The sequence below is a fragment of the Carassius carassius genome, chromosome 3 (assembly GCF_963082965.1).
Source record: "Carassius carassius chromosome 3, fCarCar2.1, whole genome shotgun sequence".
In the NCBI taxonomy this organism is placed as follows: Eukaryota; Metazoa; Chordata; class Actinopteri; order Cypriniformes; family Cyprinidae; genus Carassius; species Carassius carassius.
Genome location: NC_081757.1, coordinates 43,159,306 through 43,182,671, shown reverse-complemented (window position 1 = coordinate 43,182,671; position 23,366 = coordinate 43,159,306). Strand labels below are relative to the sequence as shown.

General features: G+C 34.5%; 1 protein-coding gene across 10 annotated transcripts in view; it reads right to left on the bottom strand.

The window, feature by feature from the left end:
- Positions 1-23,366, bottom strand: part of LOC132127567 (adhesion G protein-coupled receptor L3-like) — a 267,112-nt gene that overhangs the window by 101,715 nt on the left and 142,031 nt on the right. For all 10 annotated transcript variants that reach the window (XM_059539490.1, XM_059539496.1, XM_059539511.1 and 7 more), the window contains exon 4: positions 2,664-2,773. In XM_059539490.1, the coding sequence (XP_059395473.1) occupies positions 2,664-2,773 (110 nt within the window). The remainder of the gene's footprint in view (positions 1-2,663; positions 2,774-23,366) is intronic.

Here is a 23,366-nt window from a genome sequence, read left to right as displayed (position 1 = left end):
CAGAAAATGTACAAATAAAGATACATTTAGATATTTTTGTGAAATATGAAATTCAACCTATAGCTCAAAATTAGACTATACACATTCAGACTCATTTTACCAGTACGGTCACATATATAATTTAACCAGAAACAACAGAGGAATGTGTATTGGTTATCTGGAAGACAGTTAGATGATGGTGGGTGTTTGTGTGTTTCAATAACTCTGCAGAAGAATTCAAGGTCAAAGCTGAACTAGATAATAATAACAGCCTGAGCTCCAGACATCAACAGCAGGGTCCATCACTCAGGGCCAGCTTCGTTGTCCCGGTGTGTTTGATGTGTATAGAGAGAGACGCTGGCTGTCGGTCACACACTCGCCGGTGGTCTTTCTCTATGAATACCAACACATGTCAAACACACAATACCCAGCGCCGTCCTTCACAGAACACAGAAGGGTTTCATCAAATATCTCTTCCTGACCAGCATCTCTCTTCTAGACTTTCTTTGAGAAGTGAAACTTTGACCAGAAGTTCAACTTCACTTAAAGACAAAGTGAATGTCATAAATCAGTACATCTTCACTGTATATTTGAATTAGCTCAGCAAACCCCGCCTTCAGATTCACCTGACCTCAGATGCCCCGCCCACTTCAATTATCTCACTCCACTCCACATGAAAATTCAGCTTCGCATCCCAAGAATAAATGACATTTAAAATCACATTCACTTTGAAAACGGTCATTTTAAATTGTAATAATATTTAACTTTTTACAGTATTTTCGAGTAAATAAATGTAGCCCAGGTGAACATAAGCAAGGTATTTCCTGCTGTATTTGTCCTCACTGTGAGTTTACAAGCTCCGCCCTCTTCTCCCTCTCCATTAATGAGTTCGTTCATCTCGTTTAATTTAATTTTTTTCTCCAGGAATCTGGTCCTCTCTTCATCAAGCCAATCTTCGTCTCACTTTCAACCCTTCTTCACTCTCCTTTCATGCGACCGCAGAATGACAGGTTTAATATGCGTTGAGGTGCATTTGTCACTGATAATATTATTATAAACAGGCGACGTGTCTCTCCTGCATAAACACATGTGACAGTGACAAATAAACACTCTCTCAAACGTCCTCTGGATAACACGATTAAATTACACATGTGAGACTGTGAGGACTCGAGCCATCGGACTCGCCCCGCTTGTGCTCTATTAATTGACACTTTGATATTTATGGGATCATTTACCAAAAAGTGAACATTCTGTCATTCTGACTCACTGGCATGTCGTTCCAAAAACAGTTTCACAGAGACTTCTGAAGAATCTTCACACAACAGCAGTTCAGAAGGGCATCGATCAAACTCTAAGCAGAACCAAACCACCATCAAAGCTGAGTTACAATCAAGTCCTGCTAGAAGAAGAGACATTACATGACGGAGCTGCTGTCACATGTGTACAGTATTATGTTGTATGTGCCACACATTTTTATTTATTTGTTTGGTTGGTTGGTTTTAGTTGTGTAATTTACAATCTTTTTTTAATTCTTATGTTTATTTATATACAGAATTTGTATTTTATTGAACTTTTTTTCAATTTTTGTACATTTTCATGTTACGATTAAATTTCAAATTTTAAATTTCCCTGACAAAATTATTTATGACGTAATATCACAAAGGAGTGAATTACTCACTCAATGCTAAGAGTTTCTTTTGCTCACCAAAGCTTAATTTATTTGGTAAAAAAATACAGTAAAAATAGCAACATTATGAAATCTTATTGCAATTAAAATTTCTATGTAAACATCTTTTAAACTGCAACTGATTCCTGTGATCAAATCTGTATTTTCAGCATCATTCCTCCAGTCTTCAGTGTCACATGATCTTCAGAAATCATTCTGATATGATGATTTGCTGCTCAGGAAACATTTCTGATTATTATCCGTGTTGAAAACTGCTTCTTAATTTTGTGGAAACCGTGAAACATTTTATTTTTTCAGGATTCTTTGATTAATAAAAGTGTCATTTGAAACAGGTATTTTTTGTAAAAAAAAAAAATGTATGTCTATATTGCCACTTTTGATCTCTTGAATGTGTATTTGCTGAAAAAAATATTTCATTTAAAAAAAAAAAAACAACAGAAAAAACCTTACTAACCCTAAACTTTTGAACAGTAGTGAGGAAGCTGTAGGAAGCAAGAAACAGTCATTGTTTCCTCTGCTGTAATTAAACTCAATTCAGTGAACAGCGATGCTTACGTGGCACTCATTTATCAGTAAAGATGGACACTGGCGTAAGGAAAAGCCACAGAGTAAACAGCGCAGGTATTCCTCCACACAGATGGGTGTGACGCTGCGCTCTCATAACTAAAGATACAGAAGAGACGATCTATCACGGCCAAACGCTATCATTAGCTATCTGGCAACTTACTCATTTTGACAAAGTGCAGCGCTTACATAGTTTATCACAGAGCTCACAGTAACCAAAGTCATCATGTAAACTTTCTCACACACACACACACACACACACACACACACAGATGGCAGATAGGGACGGGTGAGTTCAAATGAAGGCGAGACTTTAAACTGCAGGAGAGAGAAGAATAAATGAGTTCCCTGAGCTGCAGGAGGATGATGTTGGGTGTGTTTGTGTTGAAGGGCTTTGATTAGACAGACGTGTTGATATGAAACGCATACGTACTGTACGGGACGCACTCGTACTGCACTTCCAGGTATTTGTATGTCCCGGGACAGGGGTCAGGAAACGCATCTGGTCCGGCCACAACGGCACACTGCGTCCGGTTATTACACCTGGAAACACACACACACACACACAGAGAGAGAGAGAGAGAGAGAGAGAGGGGAGAACAATCATTAGGAGTCTGTTACTATTTACATTTCTCACCTTTAGTATTACAATGCTTGAGCATTGTTTTTATGATTTTTGGACAAAAAAAACTGAACCACACGTTCAATGACTTGAGAATGGTTTCTTTTTACTTTTAGGCCAGTAAATATCTATCCAGAAACATCAACCTCCAGAATACCGTAGCAGATTTACAAGCAGATTTACAGGAACAACAATGTGACATTCAAAATAACGTCAAATTAAAAGTTTTACTGTAAAGTGCATTAAATCACTGTTTTAATAATACCTTATCACTCTTTAGAGAAGTGCACTTATTTTGATGTGTTGACTGACATACTAAAGCACATTCAAGTTCTTGATTGTCATTTTAACTGTAGTGTTTTACTTGAGATTACATTTAAAGTGAATATATTTTAAATGCACTAAATTGCAACTTCAACACATAAGACACACACGTTTCAATACAAATGCCATTAAAGTTTATTTTAGTTTATCATGTTTGTCAGTACATTCAGCAGCACTTTAACCATATTTCAAAGATATTAGAAGTAATTCTGAAATTACATATAAAGATGTAAGATATAAGTCCTAATTAAGCTGGTTTTAATATACTGTGTGTGTGTGTGTGTGTGTGTGTGTGTGTGTGTGTATCTGTAAGAATCTGTAAGACATTTTCATTTAATTGTAATTAAGATGCGATGCAGTTGAGTGTCTGAAATCATTATATTCATTATTTCCGTATCATCTGGAGTTGTTTGAGACTGGTTGTGCTCTGTATTATAACATGTTTCTCCGTTGATCTCTCAAATATACTTCAGTATTAACTGTGCAGCAGAATCTGTAGCACTTTGGTCACGTGTTTTATACCGTCATATCACTCAACCGAATCATAAATGATCAATCATGATCCGCCTCACATTATTTCCTGCTGAATATTCAGTTTCTGGGGGAAATACGCCACATTACAGATTCAAATGGAGTTTTAAAGAATCATAACGATCGTTTAAAGATGAAATCTTCTGTGAGGCTCAATGTCAGAGTAATGTCAGCAGATCAGCGTGTGATGAACACCCAGCACCTGAGACACTCGCGGATGATTGAACCGTTAGCATGTGGCTAATGAGAGGGAACGAATGCTTTCTGAGCGCTGGTGTGTGTGTGTGTGTGTGTGTGTGTGCGCTTCTGTGCGAAGCGTATCAGTGTGTATGTGAAACTGTGACTAATTTTTTAAGGACAAAAGCACCCATGTGCAAAATCAGCCTGAACATATTTACTGGCATTTCATTATCCTCACAGCCTTTACTCAGCTGTCTAAACGAGGAATCCCAGAACTCCAGCTAAAGCTGATGAGAACCCAACCAGACCAGAACCTGACCAGAAAACCTGCTGCTTCTTTACATTCAGAATGAGACAAAACGATGGAAATAACTACGAAACAACACAAATATGGTAAACGACAGCATATGGAATAATTATGAGTAAATCAATCCATAACCATAATCTTACAAGGAGACTTTATATATATATATATATATATCATAAAATCAAATACAAAATTGTATACTATATATGTATTACATTTGTAAAATTTTTGCAAAAAATTCAGAATATAAATATTATGTAATATATCAGATATAATATACATGGTTTAAAAAGTATATTATAATTAATTAATTACCAAACCATAATTTTACAAGAAAAATAGTGATAAACTATTAGAATATAGAATATATAATTTATATAAAATAATTTGCAAAAAAAAAGTTGAGTAAATAATCATGTAATATATCACACACATATATTTTAAAAATGGTTAACAAACAAATATGAGAATATGCAAAAACTACAAATATTTAAATAATTACATAATTTATCACATATAAAATACACACACAAAGTATATGGTATAATTATAAAGCAGACATAACTTCAAAAAAACTAAACAAACAAACAAACAAAAAACGTACAAAACAGCTACTCAGTCCATCCCATAATAACCAGTGCGATCACATGGTCCAGCCAGTCCCATAAGAAAACACTCACATCCCAGCGCTCAACTCAACGAGGGCCAACTATTCCTCAGAGTTTCAGAAGACCGAAGCAATTCATCTGTCCGAAACAAACAAACTCTACCTGTGAAGTCGAGCCCAGCGTTTAATCAGCTCCAGCTCTACAGATACACTACAGATCCGGGATCCCAGGCCTCTGAATCCACACGGACAAGTGCCACCGATGGGATAGTTTCCAAACGATGCTCTGAAACTCAAACATCTCCAGGATGTGAGGAAATGAGGACGACAGAAATCAATGGCAGAACACCGTGATATTGATTAAAGCTGCAGTCATGTGTCGGCAAACATCCTAATTATCAAACCACCATCGACTCGTTAGCTCCAGCTCTGAACACAGGGGTGCTTCTCAAAAAATCACTGTGGACTTGTTATGTTCTGCTTTAGACTCAATCACGCAGACAAAACTATCAACAGATTCCAGGTTTACCTGCAAAAGTCCAGAATAGCACGTGAGAGTAAATGTGTCTTCGATTCGATTCAATAAAATTGAGTTACATCCTCTGATCATATATATAGATCAGTGGTTACATCCCAGTGAGCTGGAGATTAGGACTTTAGTTATGAATTTAACTAGGAACGCAAGTGTTACAGTTTCAATAGAAACTCTATGGATGATGATATGAATGATGTTGATTAAATGATGCAGTGTTGTTACTGTTGACTTGAAACAATTAATCATTTTTGTTAACTGAAATAAAGTAAAATAAAAAAAAATTAGAAGAATGATTTAAATTAAAGGGTTTGGCAACTAACTGAAATAAACAACAAAAACACACACACACACACAAATCATAATTTTATAAAAATTAAAAAAATTAAAAAGTGCATAACATAAATTAACAAAACGTAAAAAAAAAATACAATAACAATAATAACAAAAAATAATAAAATAAATAAGCACTGGAAACAAGACTGAAATAAAATTCTACTAAAAATAATTAGATTTATATCAGATATAAATTTATATATATATATATATATATATATATATATATAAAAAAAATATTTATTTATTTATTTTAAGCAGAGGTCATTGGGTCATTGTCTTATTGTCTTTATCATATTTTTGATGAGGAAAAGTCAAAATAAATAAATAAATAAAAATAAAATGAGGATTATAATTTTTTTGTCAATTGTTTATAACAATTTCATTGTTATAAATTGCTTTAAATGTTTATTTTAATGCGATTTTTTTTTTTTCATAATATTCACCTAAATAAATAAATAATTCTAAACCTACATGATACTGTGAACTGTATCCCAAAGGAATAACTCAAACCCATAACCCTATTACAGAACATTTATATCTCAGTCTTTCCATTCAGTATATCTCCCTGCTGAGTGACGGATCACAGTCTCCTGCTTCCAACCGTCTGACTGCCAAACACACACACACACACACACACACACACACACACACACACACACACACACACACACACACACACACACACACCTACACACACACACACACACACACACACACCTACACACACACACACACACACACCTACACACACAAACACACACACACACACACACACCTACACACACAAACACACACACACACACACACACACACACACCTACACACACAAACACACACACACACACACACACAAACACACAAACACACACACACCTACACACACACACACACACACCTACACACACACACACACACACACAGAGATACACATACATAAAATGAAAACATATTACAAGACCATTTCCCTTAAAATTATAGTAATTCCCCAAAAAAACCACCAACAGTTTGCACAACATTACACCATTTTGTGTCACATATTCTTTCCTAGATATAATTTCCACAAGTCCAAATGGTTCGAGATTCACCAGCCTTGCTTTATTTCCAAACACACAGTGTTGTGAGGCAGCGTGTGTGTGTGTGTGTTTTTTCTCTCTCTGGGCGCTTGGCAAAATGAACCTTGTGGGCTTTAGGGGTCCTGTAATTCACTCTGCGGTGGCGCAGGTCCAGTCCTGAGGGGCTGGATGATAAACATGTGCGTTTATTACTGTTGTCTGTGAGAGACACACACAGATGGACAAATATACAACAACAACACTCACCGCCCTCCGCTTTACTGCACACAGATTACAAACACTCAAATATTCTACAGCTGGACCACGTGGACCAAAAAACACAGGCTAAACGGTGATGCATTATAGAGATATTTATATATTTATACAAACATTTTAATAAAATGGGCTATTTGTTCAGTTGTGCAATATAACAAAGATTACGGTTTACCTTTAGTTATATCGAGCTTTTTGATATTTTGATTTTGATTGATTTATTTTTCAAAGTTGTAAATACAACAAAGGATATTAGAGTACATTTTACAAGAAAACAACTCTGTTATTGTCGTATTATTGAGAGTTCTATTAATTAATTAATAATTCTATTCATATTTTGAATCAGTTGTTATTTTAAGATTTCCGTTTTCATTTCATTTTTATTTCATTTTATTATTTGAATTTTTTATATATATATATATATATATACATTTCATATATACAGTTTTTATAAATATCATTTCAGTTTTAATTTTATTACATCAAGTTAATCTAAATTAGTATGAGAAATGTTACCAGTTTTTAAATGTTTTACATTTTTTATTTTATTTTATTTCAATTAATGTTTATTTTATTTCAAGTAAAAAAAATATATATTTTTTTTTTTATTACTTATTTATTTGTTTGTTTGTTTATTTATTTGTATGTTTTGGTTTTAGTTTCAACTTTAATTCAACTTTAAAATTAGTTTGAAACTTGTTTGAAAATTAAGTGTAAATAAAGTGCAATTCTGTAATTTACTCATTCATTCATTCATTCATTCATTCATTCATTCATTCATTCAGACACAAATTAAGAAAAGCACAAAACATGTTGAAATGTATTACAATTAAAATTATATATCTTTGTTTTGCAATACAATATAGAGAATTTGGGGATGCAATTTGCTTGACTGCAAAAAATAAAATAAATAAATAAATAAAAACACAGGGATCCTAAATCAGGCTTTATTATGAATGCTTAATAGAATTTGTCTTGTGTGAAATGTAAAAAGGCACATATCCAGGTTTCCTAAGTACTGCTCTTGATCTTCAGCGATTACAATTACACATTTCCCTTCACCTGCTTTATCGGAGCACTTCGAAACTTCAATTAAATGTCATGTAGTATGAAATGACTGAATTGGTAATTGCACAGAGAGAAGCTGCGCGACTCAAACACGCTCTCATTAAACAAACATGGCGCTCTGAGCGGGAAGAGAGAGCGCAGGGAGATTTGATTTGAAAAGAAATGTTCCTCTTTGTTTAGAAGAGTGAAAGGCATGGTAATGCATGAGAAGTAAATGTTTTACATTTAAATAAGACTCTTTATCAAACGCAGGTGTGTCTGCTTCATCTGATCAAACTGTCTGCCGTCTTAAATTAAGCTTTGCGTTTAGACAAACACACACACACACACACACACTTACAGGCCTTGTTCACGCCACACAAAAGTCTAATTTCAACTCGATTGTTTATGAACTGAAAACTCTCAAATACCAATAATGAAACCAAATAAAGCCAGTCTAAAATCAATCTTAACTTTGTCCTTGTGCTGTTCTGGCAGAGATCTGCTACTTTGTCCCATACAAATACTTCACATTTAAAAAAATGCTCATAAATAAAACATTTACTGAAATATTATTTATTAAAGTTTTTATAAAAAGGGAAGCAGCACGATCCATTGAAAGTTAGAAAAAGACATTAGTAAAATAAATAAATAAATAAGCAAGCCTAGGAAACAAACATCAATTAATAGGTAAGTAATACGCATCTATGTAAATACTTCAGTATATATAAATCAGCCTAGGAAACATAAAAGTAAATAAGTAAGCAAGTATACAATATATAAGCCTAGGAAATATGAAAGTAAACAAGTAAGCAAGTATGAAAGTAAGTAAATCTCATCCTAGGAAACATAATCGTTTCTTTAACAAAAGCATTTCTCACATACAGTATCAAATGACCACATCACTCAGATGTTAAATGTGACTCAGTTCACTGCAGTATATGGAGAAACAGCAGACAAACACAAACACAAACAGATCTACAGTGACACTAGGTCGCAAATGGTGAAAAAGAAACATAATAATTAAATCTGGACAATTCAGACTGAGATGCATTTCCAAAAGTCTGACTGTAATCTGACAAATCATATCAGCATGTGAAGAAGAACATGGTGCGGATGGGATTTGTCCAAATAAAGAGACTAAAAGGATTTGAGTCAGAAACGGTAAAAAAAGACGATTACAAAGAATGGCCAATACAATGCCACCACTGCTGCTAACACACACACACACACACACACACACACACACACACATACATACTGTACATGCATACAGCTGAATACATGCACAGAATGAAGCCTTGTTAAGCGACTTGAATCACAAAGTCACAGCGGCATAAATTACCATATGTGCTTGTCAAACCAAGTCCAATTAAAGGAGAGGCGGCAACAGACACGAGGATGCAAATTCCCAGAAGCTGAGCCAGAAATTTCCCTGAATTCCTCCACAAGACCCTGACGCAAACTCTTACACACACACACACACACACACACACACACACAGAGCTGATGATGAATAATTAATTAAAATAATAGAAATAGATAGAATACACAGTAGATATGAATTTTGTGAATGTGCATTGGCATGCAGCTTATAAGAGTAAAGCCACGTTTATTTATATAGCACTTCATACAATACAATTTCAAAGCGTATTCAAATTAATGAACTCAGAAATTGCAGCAGTAATGTGGCCAAGTTATTTAAACATGACCAAACAAGTCGATGTCAGCTGTGAAGCAGCTCTACAAAGACAGCTCAGTTTAGTTCATTTTTGCTCTTCGCTACAGAAAATACTGCATCCCATAATGCAAGAAGTTCAGCTTGACTGTCCATTTAATTGTGACAAATTAACCTAAAGTAATTATAGTTATTATTATGATGAATAACAAAGGTACTGAATATGAAAACGTATTATAGATGTATAGTAGTAATCCAGGACAAGCCAAAAACACATTTTGGAAAATGGATTCATTATGTACTCACTTATTATATACATTTTGTACATTGTCAACACTTTTTGAAAAAAGTTATGGACTGCAGCTTTAACGATGATTTTAATAGCATACAAATATTTATTAGTATGAATCATTTTGTGGTATATTCTATTATAGTATCTAGTATCATGTATTTATTACTGCTGTCAACATCCAAAATAAAAGTTTTTGTTTAAATAATATACGTGTGTACTGAGTATATTTTTATGTATATATAAATACAAACACATGCATGTATATATTTAAGAAAATTGTATTGTTTATATGTTTATATACATATTAATACATGAAATGGCAGATGATACACAGAGGTCTAGGGCAGGGCAAGTGCATTAAATGTGTTAATAATTTTAACGCATTATCTTTCTCCATAATTAATTAACGAGGTAAATTACGAGCCCCACACACACACACACACACACACACACACATACACACACACAGATTTTTATAATCTGAAGAACCTTCTTTTGCATCGTGAAGCACCTTTATTTTTGAGAGCACTACAGTCAGAAACATTTAATGTTCACTGTTTTTAGCATATGCTGTAGAGTATTCAGTAAGTAATAAGCTAGCATTTGATTAATATATATTGGAGCTTGTATTTCTTTGAGCTCATATGAATTGTCTCTTCAGAGCTGGTGTAAGAGCATCATGTGCCGGAGGTCACGATCAGCTCCTGCGCCCGCTGAAGTTCAGCAGGTTTAGCAGCAGTCTGCAGACGACGCCAATGAATTTCACTGCCACTGAAAGCCACCAGGGACCCGTTTAGCAGACATACAGCCCCTGACAGGATCACTTAAAATATAGAGTGCAAGCGAGATGGCTGAGGAATAAACCCCCATCAAATTCAATTACACTGAAGCAATTTCCCCACTGCCACTAAAACTGATATTTTCACATGCAGTGCAATGAGACCAAACCCCGAGGTTTGTGCTGAACAGATATTATCACCGCAACAGCGATACGCGCAACATATGCGCAACACTGCAACTGCTTAAGCGCAACATCTCTGGAGGACTGCGAACAATTACACCCCAAAACACACAGGCCATGCTGCTCCGATAAACTCATGCTAGGATCAAACAGAGAGTTGCTCTGTGTCTGATCACTGTTACTTAAATCTCATTCATCAATTATTATTATTATTATTAAAGTAACATTGATAAGAAACTGTAATTTAACAATATTTGTAAATGGCAAAAACAATACAACAAATTTACGATCAATTTTTCAATTATCAGCTATTCCTTTGCAAAGTCCCGCCCATCTCAGAACCCAGCCAATCATCAAATAGAGAATGCAAGCTTTCAAACGGGACAAAAACACAACAATCAATAAACAGCCAAGGTTTTTTTTTTTATTATTCTTTTTTATTTTGAATCACAGAGCAAATTTTTAACTTTTCTTAGCAAAAAAGACTAACAGACAAAAATGCAATTATAAATAAGCAAAAATGAAAACTGATTTAATTCAATTAAATTGGGCTGGGAAAGTTAGCGTGTTATTATAATATATATTTTATTGCACGTTATCGCATTTGTTTTTATTATTATGAAAGTCTGCTCACTGGCTCTGAATACACATTCAGACAAATCACAGGTCAAGGAGGAGATGCTCCCGATCAATCAGCAATCACAAACCACTGTCCTCTGTTAACCAGCTCGTAATCACAACTTCATAAATAGGAAATAGGAAGGAAATCTTATGAGTCAATGCTTTAATTTAGCAAGAAATGGTCAAAATCACTGTTGAATCACCAAGAGCAAATTTAATTAACTTAACTCTTTTAATAATTTCTATGAATTTTATTCATAATTTTCCTCATGAAATTAATCTGTAGTGTAATAGTGTTGAATTTCATTAAATTGTGATTTAGTATCAGAATTTCATTTGTTTCTTTTCATTTAGCATCCTGTGAGGCTTGGCCTATTCACAGTCATATTATACTTCATAACATGCTTACATTATACTGTAAATAAAACTAAGTACCCTTTCTATTAAAACCTCACAAATGCAGTCAATGTTAGTTTTTTTTTCAAGTTCCAGTGCTGTGGAGAGCGGCTATTTGCTCTGACTGATATTTACAATTTCAATAACCTCTAAATAAATGTTTCACATCCAAATGTCAGTGTAAATTGATATTTGTAGCCTTCATTTGCGGCGAGACGTGTGGAGCACCTGTACGCCGCGAGTCATATTCACAAACTCCCGGTTCTCATAGGACCACGGATGCCATGGAAACCCATCATGACATCACTCGCTCAGAAGCGATGACAGGCAGATTGTATGATGTCATAGGTTCTGATGCGTCTGTAATATGTTGGTGTGTAAATGCTGCCCTCTGCATCATAAAAAACACTTAAATATCCCTTGAATTCATTCATATAGATGCGGAAGGTCAGGAGGGCCTACTTGAAAAATGATTTATGGAGATCAGCAGGAATCGCTTGCTTCTTGCCAATAAACGACGTCTGCACAGAAACACAATTCAAGAGCCTGAGGGTGAATGTTTAGATTTTCATGTGCGTATGAGTTTTATGGCTGAATGTGCTAAATAGGTCATAAAAGGTCCAGCATTGCCTTGCTAAAACAGATGCATCTTGTGAATTTATTTGATATATAGATCTGCTTACCTGCTGAACTCACACACACACACACACACACTGCGTGGGCGGTTTTAACTGTATACTGTGCAATGTTCAAAATGTGTCAGGTTTTTATTTATCGAGGCATACTGCTCTGTTATTTACATATGCGATGAAGAACTGTGACGTGTGCTGAATGTGTGTTAAACTTGTTATTAAAGTGAGTTGAGCTGTTAACAACTGTAAAACAACACTGCAATGAGCCACTGCACAGTAAATTCACTGTAGTTTATAACAGACTTATCACTCATTTGTTATAGGCTAAAGAAATGATTTTTTTTACAGTTTAGCTTTATGTATTAATAAAAAATATAATTGAATATACAAAAAAAAATGTGTAGTAAATAATACACTACTGTTAGCAAGGACACATTAAATTGATGAAAAGGAACAGAAATTACATTTATAATGTTACTAAAGATTTCAATTCCAAATAAATTCTGTTCTTTCGAACTTTCTAATTATCAAAGAATTATGAAAAAAAAAATTATATATATATTGTTTCTACAAAAATATTGGACAGCACAACTGTTTTCAGCATTGATAATAATCAGAAATGTTTCTTGAGCAGTAAATCATCATTTTTCATGATTTCTGAAGATCATGTGACACTGAAGACTGGAGGAATGATGCTGAAAATACAGCTGCACATCACAGAAATAAATTACATTTTTCAGTATATTCATGTAAAAAACTGTTATTTAAAATTGGAATAACATTTCACAATTTTGCTGATTTTACTGTATTTTTAACCAAATAAATCCTGCCTTGGTGAGCAGAAGAGGCTTCTTTATAAAATTTTAAAAATAAAATAATAATCTTTCAGACCACAAACATTTGGACGGAGGTGTATTCATCGATTTAAATGTACTCAATCATAATTAATAATGCACTTAACATGATTAATTGTGATTAATCACAGCTAACCGTGGGGTTAATGAGGTACATGTTTAATCCATTCACAGCCCTAGACTGAATATACAGCTACGTCTGAAAGGCAGTCGATGTAGAAAAGTTATTTTGTGTATCTCCCAACAGCGACTAAACTGGTCATGCTAACCAGTCAGAGTCTTAATATTAGAAACCCAACTTTTCCAGACTAATTATCATTGGTTTATCCAGACACATGAGATTTGAGTGAAATCTACGTATTTATAGTGTCACTAGACAATAACAGACACTATAAGACACACTTCCCCTGAACTAAACCGACACGAAGGATTCAGAGTCAGATATGAAGTATCAGTGATAATACTCGCTCTCTTTTATTCTCCGATGGTTTAGACAGCATCAGAGCTGAACAGGGTCCATGGACAAATTGCCTCTTAAACTGCAGAGAGTCTCGGCTGCGCAGGAATGCAGTGTGTGGCTGGAAAGAGCGAGAGACAGACAGACAGATGGAGAAAAAACCCTCTTTGGAGTTGGAGTTGGACATTAAGGTTGCCATGGTTACCCAGAATAGAAATGTAATGCTTTAAGACGTGTGTGTGTGTGTGTGTGTGTGTGTGTGTGTGTGTGTGGCTCTGCGTGGAATGCGTGTTTATGTGTTTATGTGTGTGTGTGTGTGTGCGCTGCTGTGGTAAGAGAGAGGCTTTGTATGAAAGGATTAAAGTCTCTTTGTGGTTGCTATGCTTGGCATCGTGATACAGGGCCTCCTCAAAAGCTGAGCTCTGAGTCTAAACAGGGCCTGCAGTATCCACACACACACACACACACACACACACACACGGCAGCCTTCTCATGTTGATCCCTAATTGTTTTATGAGTCTTTGCGTATGTATGTTCACCTCAGCAGGTGTGTGTGTGTGTTTAACAAAACTAAAAGGTTTCAGTTTTTAATGACTGTGTAATTTGTCATGTATATTTTAGGATAATACAGTTAATAATTCTGAAAATGACTGTACTATATGAGACTGTTTATGTAATGTAATTATTTAATATGCAATTACCCTACTGTTTGAGGTTAGCAAGATTTTAAAATGTTTTTAAAAGATTACTACTTGCTCACCAAGGCTTCATTTATTTGGTTAAAAATCCAGAAAAATAACACTAAAATTGTAAAATATTAGTACAATTTAAAATAGCTGTTTTCTTTATGAACATATTAAAAAAAGTAATTTATTTCTGTGATGTGCAGCTGTATTTTCAGCATCATTCCTCCAGTCTTCAGTGTCACATGATCTTCAGAAATCATCCTAATATGATGATTTACTGCTCAACAAACATTTCTGATTATTATCAATGTTGAAAACAGTTGTTCTGCACAATATTTGTTTGTGGAAACTGTAATACATCTTATGTATCAGGATACTTTGATGAATACAAAGTTCAAAATAATTTATTTGAAATAGAAATATTTTGTCAAATTATAAATTTAGTGCATCCTTGATAAATAAAATAATTAAATTCTTAATAATCTTTTTAAGAGTAGTGCATATTGACACATTAAATCCCAAAATTAATGTAGAATCAGCATAAAGGAAGTATATTTTAAATAATACTTGTTTTACAGCATCTTTCATGTATTAAATAATAAATCAATAACAATGCTGGCACCAATACCACTATTAAACTAATTCCTATTTTTCACTTTGTGAGGAGAAAATAATTACTTATAGTCATTTAACAATATCTGAAAGCAGCAAGTTTTAATATTTAGGCACAGCAGGCCTGAAAATTATTAGAAGACTGTATTAATGTATTATTAAACATAACTGCGGCTCCGCACAGTACTCTTTACCATGTTTACATCCATCCTGCAGATTTTCCAGCACAGACAATGCAAAAAAAATTGAGTCCATTTCTCTCCAGCCCTCAGGGACAAACAGAGATTTACTGCTCGAGTTCACAACAGCAGGAAAACGACACTGACATGATCATCGGGATGGACTCTTGAAATCTGCTCTCACAGAAGCCGCATTCTGTCCCCTGGGAACGCAGGAGCATTAAACCTGGTAATAGTAACAGGGGCTCACTGTACACCGTGGACAGAAGCAGGCCGGCTCATGAGCTGAGGGTTTGACAGCTCCCGGCGTGAGTCAGACGAAGGTGACAAAGCCCTCCGCAGCCCAGACCCCCCGCAGCTCGCTGTCCAGCTCTATTTGTGAGTGTGTCGGGACGTTTGACTAGCTTTTAACTTCCACATTCCCTCCTGACAAACGCAAGCGCACACACACCTCATCCAATAAAGACCTTGAGCTGGAGCACTCGTATATTTATAACCCTGTCTGTGTTGGACACACAATAGACTTTGAAAAGAGAACTGGCCTTCTGTGCATTGAAGATTGAATCTGCTCCAAACCTAGCGAGCTGCCAGAATAGACTCTTTTTAAACTGTGTTTAAAGGCAAGACATCGATGCAAAGGCTGCTCCAAATACCAAAGGAATCTTGGAATCCAGTCATTAAAAATGTAATTTACGGTGTAAGATAGAATGTCATGGAATTTTGAAATCAAAAGAAGGGCTGTACAATTAATCAGAATGCATTTTGAAGACAACTGCATGTTGTGTGTATCTTGAGAAAACTATTCAGATACACACAGAAAATCAAAAGTCTTCACTATAACCCGCCAAAATAAAAGTTCTGTTTAACTTGAAGAAATTATTACAGAAATATATTACTATACATACCTTTTTAAGGAATATCACACAAGGTTTGCATGTTTTAGTTAAAAATTGTACAGCACCACTTTCCAGAAATGAAAGGAACGGACCAAATTTAATTTGATTATATTTTTGAAAGATTAAATCAAATTTGTTAAGGGTTTATCTTTAAATTTAATTACCACTGATTTCGTGTTTTGTGAAATCAACCGATTAAACATGTCTGATTATTAATCAGTAATTGAAGCACTAAATTGAGATTTAGAAAAATCTAAACATTTTGTAATAAGGTCAAACTAAACATTTTACGAATTTATTTAAAATCATTATGTTTTAATAGTCTTGTATCCTTGTTTAAAAGAAGTCAACTTATTTTAATGTGCTGACTAACATCCTAAATCATGTAGTAAATTTAAAAAGGTAAATGTAAAGTACTAAAAGTAACAGTTATTAAATATGCATTTAATTTGTATATATTTTAAATGTACTAAATTGAAACTTCACCTTTATAAATGTGCAAAAAATTACAAATATGTTTAATAACAAGTTTCAACAGAAATTACATTGAATGAATTTGAGTTTTCAATAAATGCTTGGCAGTACCCCTTAACAAGTAACATGAAATTACAAGTAAAGTTTTAAGTACTTGAGCATGTTAAAAAAGCACTCTAAAGTTCAGCTAATTGCATTTAATTTAAACTATACTACATTTTAATTTAATTGCAATTAAAATACAATTATTGTCAGAACACATTGCATTCAATTCTCACTTAAGTATATTCTTTATTTCCGTAATAAGTACTCTTTTCATAAGTCTTCTTCATGAGGGACAGCAGGGCAGGGATTTCAGTCTGAAGAACAGATGGCTTCAGACAATGAGCGACGACTTCTGCATTAGCCTAATAATGAAGGTATAAACATGTTTGCCAATCTTTCTTTGAGTGAAAACGTCTTTCTGGCCTCCATATTTATTTGCTTACTTGTCCTAAAATGCGGTCACAGTGCCTCTGACGCCTTTTATTCAGAGAGCTCTTTGATTGAATTAGACTCATGAATACGAATGGCGGCGTCAAAGCGTCCAGCAGCGAGGTATTGACAGCCGTGGAGCACGAGGGACCCGTTCAAAGAGTGCAGCACACTTCCACACACGCATCTCGCTCAAAGACATCAGAGACTGGGCCGCACCAGACACCGGAATCACACATCGCGGCATCATAACGGCTCACAGTTTGACCAAGATCTGAGCAGCAGCCTGAGGAAGAGAGCGGCCATCATCAGCAGAACGGCAGCCAACTTAATGGCCGTAGCAAAATGGCTTTCCGACAAAAGCACACAGAATAAGACCAGCGCAATCCTTTAAAATGCTTGATAAGAGCTATTTGGAGCATGAAAAGCATTTATTCTAAGTATGTGATGACTAAATTGCCTGGTTAGAGTGAAATATCAAAAACAGCACAGGAATGATTGTTCATCAGAACATACATTAAAGGTTATGCAGGTGAATAAAAATGGCAAATAAGAATGTTGTAATTGTCTCCTGAGCTCTAATATCACATTATCATTATGTCTTGATAAAGCCACCATGCACCATGTGAAGGTTTTGTCAAAAGATTTTCAGTCTACATCCAATTAAAACGGCACAGTGTATCAGACTACATCAATCATCTACAACACTAGAGGGAGACCAGTTGATCGGCTGTGCCAATTAATCGGAACCGATAATCTGCAAAGACCCATATCGACAGCTTTCGGCTGTAGAAGTGCTGTTCATTGTTAAGTTGTTAATTTCAATAGACACATTTACTAATACATTTTTCACTTTAAACTTGTACCTGTTATCATTAATAAACTATGAACTAATGATCAACGTATTATTGATATATTAATATTTATATTTTAAAAGTACAGTTTTTGTTTTTTGTAATACATTATAGCACTATTTTACATGGAGTGTTATGATTGTTTTCATTCAATATCCATTAATTGGTTATCAGCCAGTATGGTCCAACCTAGTTATCTGTACGGGTAAAATCCAATATCGATCTATACAACAGGCAAGTACAAGATACAAGACTGCAAACTTTATGGTTTTAAATGAGGGAAGGGCTACAGACCCTAACTGCACATTTTAGAGCGGTCTTTTATTGTGTCCAGTCTAAGGCACACCTGTGCAATAATCATGCTGTCTATTCAGCATCTTGAGATGCCACGCCTGTGAGGTGGAGGAATTATCTCGGCAAAGGAGAAGTGCTCACGAACACAGATTTAGACAGATTTGTGAACAATATTTGAGAGAAATAGTCCTTTTGTGTACATAGAAAATTTTTGAAATCTTTGAGTTCAGCTTATGAAAAATGGGGGCAAAAACTAAAATTTTGTTCAGTGTATGTATACATATTTAAATATGTATTTTGAAATATGTATTTTGAAATATGTTATTCATTCATTTAGCCAATTGAATGGACCAGAGATAAAAAAAGGGTTTTCAAGCATCAAAACAATAACAATTTAACAAACCTTATTTATTTTCCATACATTAGAATGTGTTTTGTTTATTTATTTTTCTGAGCAAAAATAAAAATAAAAAAATACTTACATTTACATACATTCATATTACCATTATTTAAAGAAAATTTTCAATCAGTGTAACAATAGTTCATATACCAAAAATTACAATAAGATGACATTAAAATAATATATGTAAGTCATTTAAAATATAATACAATTTAGTATGTTTATTTACTCTTGAATGTATTTACTCTTTAGAATAGGTTGGATTTATTTTATTTACTTTTTTTTTTATATGAATATATGTGTTATGCTGAAATAATGCAGATTGGTGGCTAACAACCTCATAGTTCACAGTGTGTCTCTCTTTAAAAGTTCATAAATTATCATTGAAAATCAATTCTTCAATCAATAAATTAAAATGAATGGGATTTACTCTTTCAGGATCTGACTGTTGCACTCAAAACTCTTGCAAACAACTTAGTTACTACCTAGCAACTACTAAGAAATTGGTAGAAACAGGTCTGAGTTTATTAACAGGAACAGTACTGACAGACCTCACAGTTAGACATGAACGTGTTATTTCCATGACTCGAGGGTGTCTGCTAGAGCGATCGGTCTATACCACGCAAAGTACGAAAAACAAAACACAGAAAAAACGCTAACACTTTACAATATGGTCCTATAAATAAATTAACAAACGATCAGCAATACATTCATTACTGAATAACTTTTGTACCATTAACAAGGATTAATCTATAATTTATACAGTGAAAACTAGTTTCATTTTATATATGATTATTTAATTTCTACTGTTAGACCAAGCTGAAAGACTTAAAGCACTGCTTATTTCATTTAAAACTTTATATTCTATTATTTTGATTTGTGCTATTGCTTGTAATTTGTTCTAATTGATATTGGAATCAATAATTGTGAAATTTCACTTGCATATAAAATTGGAGTGGTTTATTACAATACAATGTTACAACAAACAATAACTAAATAACTAAGTTATTTACTAAATAACTTAGTCTCGTTGTACCCTACTTCAAAACTTATAGTTATAGTAACTTACAGTAATATACGTATATATATATATATATATATATATATATATATATATATATATATATATAAACCTAGTGTTTCCAAGAGAATATATAAGAGGAGGAACACACTAACAGCTTACAGTAACTCCACAGGACAGCCAATCTCAAAAGCCATCAATCCTCCTCTACCAATGAAATGCTTCGACAGCACCCAGCTGTTTCCTGTCGGCCTGCAGGAGGTTCTGCGCCGTATCAGTCGCATTTTATACACACAAATGCGAACACAGTTTCAATAAATCACGTCAACCTTGCTGGAGTTAAATTCCTTCTGTGACCTGCTGACCCACAGCCATGATGTAATCACCACATCTCTGGAGAGACCGAAGGACATGGATACTGACGGGAGACACAAGCCACAGATTGGGGAAATATGAAGAACATCAAACATGTTTCTCTATTCATACTCCCACCAGCCAATTAGGAAGATGGATAAAAGGCAGAGAGAAAGATTGTGCTAGTTTGATGACATGAAACATGTGTCTTGATTGGACAGACTGTTAGTTTGTGTGTCTCTCAGTTGCTGTGAACTGCAGACCTGAGATAGACTGACTTCTAAAGATCTCTATTCATGAAATTGTTTGCCATAATGATTATTATTACATGTCCTCAAGGCTGGGCAATAAGCAATATCAAATCACATTAATTATAATAATTATAAGCTCTGGATATTTTTACTCGATATGGCTTAATCATGATTATTTTATTAATTTCATTAGACACCATTTTTGATTAGAAATCTGCATTAAATACTAAAACACAGAATCTAGAAAATACAAGAACATACAATTAATAAAAACATGGAACTAATTTTATGGGGCACTAAATTAAAAAGTACCTACTCAAAGAAATTATTTATTTTTGTACTTTTCACACACACACACACACACACACACACACATATATATTTATTTATTAGGGGTGTCCCCGACTAAGGATTTTCATAGTCGAATCAGAATTTTTCAATCTTGCCGATATTCGACTGATAGTCGAATCATATGTTTGGGAGCGGGGCAAAATACATTAATAAGAGTCAAGTCAGATATTCGACTAACATACCGTATTTTTCGGACTATAAGTCGCACCTAAGTATAAGTCGCATCAGTCCAAAAATATGTCATGACGAGGAAAAAAACATATATGAGTCGCACTGGACTATAAGTCGCATTTCTTTAGAACCAAGAGAAAACATTACCGTTTTCAGCCGTGAGAGGGCACTCTATGTTTTCAGTGGTATGCTACAGGAGCACTGAGCAGCATAGAGCGCCCTCTCGTGGCTGGAGAAGGTAATGTTTTCTCTTGGTTCATTTCTCCTGGTTCATGTCAAATTAATTTTGATAAATAAGTCGCACCTGACTATAAGTCGCAGGACCAGCCAAACTATGAAAAAAAGTACGACTTATAGTCCGGAAAATATGGTAATTACTGATGTTAACACACAGGGAAAATGTGTAACAAACACCATGCAGATATAAACAGGGTAAACAATGTTTTATGTTTTGATTAAAAGATAGCTAACACTTAACATTGGCGAAACCATAACAATTATTAATTTTTACAATAGTGCTCTCATTATAACTTTAGCCGAAAACGTTAGCAATTAATGTTCTGCATTTCTGTTTTGAGCTGCCTGCGCTGAAGATGACCAGTAGAGTGAGCATTTGATAGCAAGTTTTTAATCAATGGGATTCAACTCATAATTTCATGTATAATACACTTCGTTTTTTATACAACATATATACACTTATATACACTTTTGTTTAGGGACCAATTCTCATTATGAACTAGTTTCTTATTAGCATCCAAATTGCTAACATATTAGCTGATTAATAGTGCTTATAAAGCACTTATTATTCTGCATGACCATATTCTGTATTCCTTTATCCAGCCACAGACCTAAACTTAACAACTACCTTACAAACTACGGATACACAACAAACTAGGAGTTTAGTGAGGCAAAATTCATAGTTAATAGTTCGTTAATACTGAGAATTGGTTCCTAAACTAAAGCGTGACCAATTTTAATAGTATATTATAAAGGTAAATGTACCTGAGCTAATATTAATTAACAATGAACAGCTGCATTCATATTTACTGTTAACAAAGATCAATTAACTGACATTAACTAACAATGAGGAATAAGGAACATTTGCCAGTTAACATCAATGCATTAACTAACACAAGAGCAATAATGAGCATTTGTAAATGCAGATATGTTTTGTTCACTGGTAATTAATGCATTAACTAAAGGAACTTATTTTAAAGCGCATTTTCTAAATCAATATATTTTAATAAAATATTGATATGTCATTTATTCAGATTTTTTTGTTAATTAATCAGCGTAGCGTGTAATTAACTTCCCAATCAATTGATACATACAGTATATTTATGCAACTACAAACACAAACAAACATTCACAGACACACACAGACACAAAGACTGATCATCAAACTGTTGATGTGTAGCACTCTTTCTACAGTAATGAGATGGAAAATTATTAGAGTAATTAGTAATTAACTCAAAATAACTAGAGCAAATTAGACAAAAATAAATGAAATAGATGAAGAGAGAGATTTTTAGTAATGAGGCCTGTAGTTTGAGCAGAACTACAGTCTCAGCTTAGAGACTGATGAAATATTGCAGTAATTGGACTGAACTCAGATATGTGTTTGTGTGTGTGTGTGTGTGTGTGTGTGTGTGTGTGTGCGTGTGCGTGCGTGTGTCTGTGTTTGCTCTGATTGTGTTCATCAGACTTCAGTATTTCACTCGGTCTCTTGCTATTCACCTTTTGTTGCATAACATTATTAAAGTCCACCTGAGTTGCCATTCACAAACAGTTTTACTTTCATAATATGAAAGTGCTTCCGGCTTTGCTACCATTCGGATGTTCTAGCTTACTGCTCTGCGCTTTGCTTCTTATTTCTGTACTTTTCTCTGATTTTTCTAAGATTTCTACATCAGCAGATCAGCAAAGTGCTCAAACAACATATTTTTGGCACAAACGCTAAAACTAAAAACTCTTTGGGACTGGAATATTACTACAAAAAGAAAACTTTGCCTCCCACTGCCAGCAGCTTACATTCCGGAGACGGGAAAACAACTGCCTACCTTCAAACAGAAGAGAGAGAAAATGCCACCTGTTGGATCTACTTGTTGCATGAACTGCTGCAAGCTTCTACATAGGATTGTGATTCTTAAAACAAAGTTACTTGCTGGACTTCCAAAACAGACGGAACACTTAGCAGACCGTCGTCATAAACCCTCTCAGCATACAGCTGGTGAGTCCCATGAATCTTCTGAATCTCACTAACAGGCGCTCAAGGACGAGCAGACCACAGTATTCAGCTCAGAGCGCAGCCGAGCCCAGGACTCTGATTACTCTGCGTGACTCTGTTATCAGAAACATCCGTAGCAGGACTACAACAACATGCTGCCTTCCTCAAGCAACGGTCTCTGATGTGA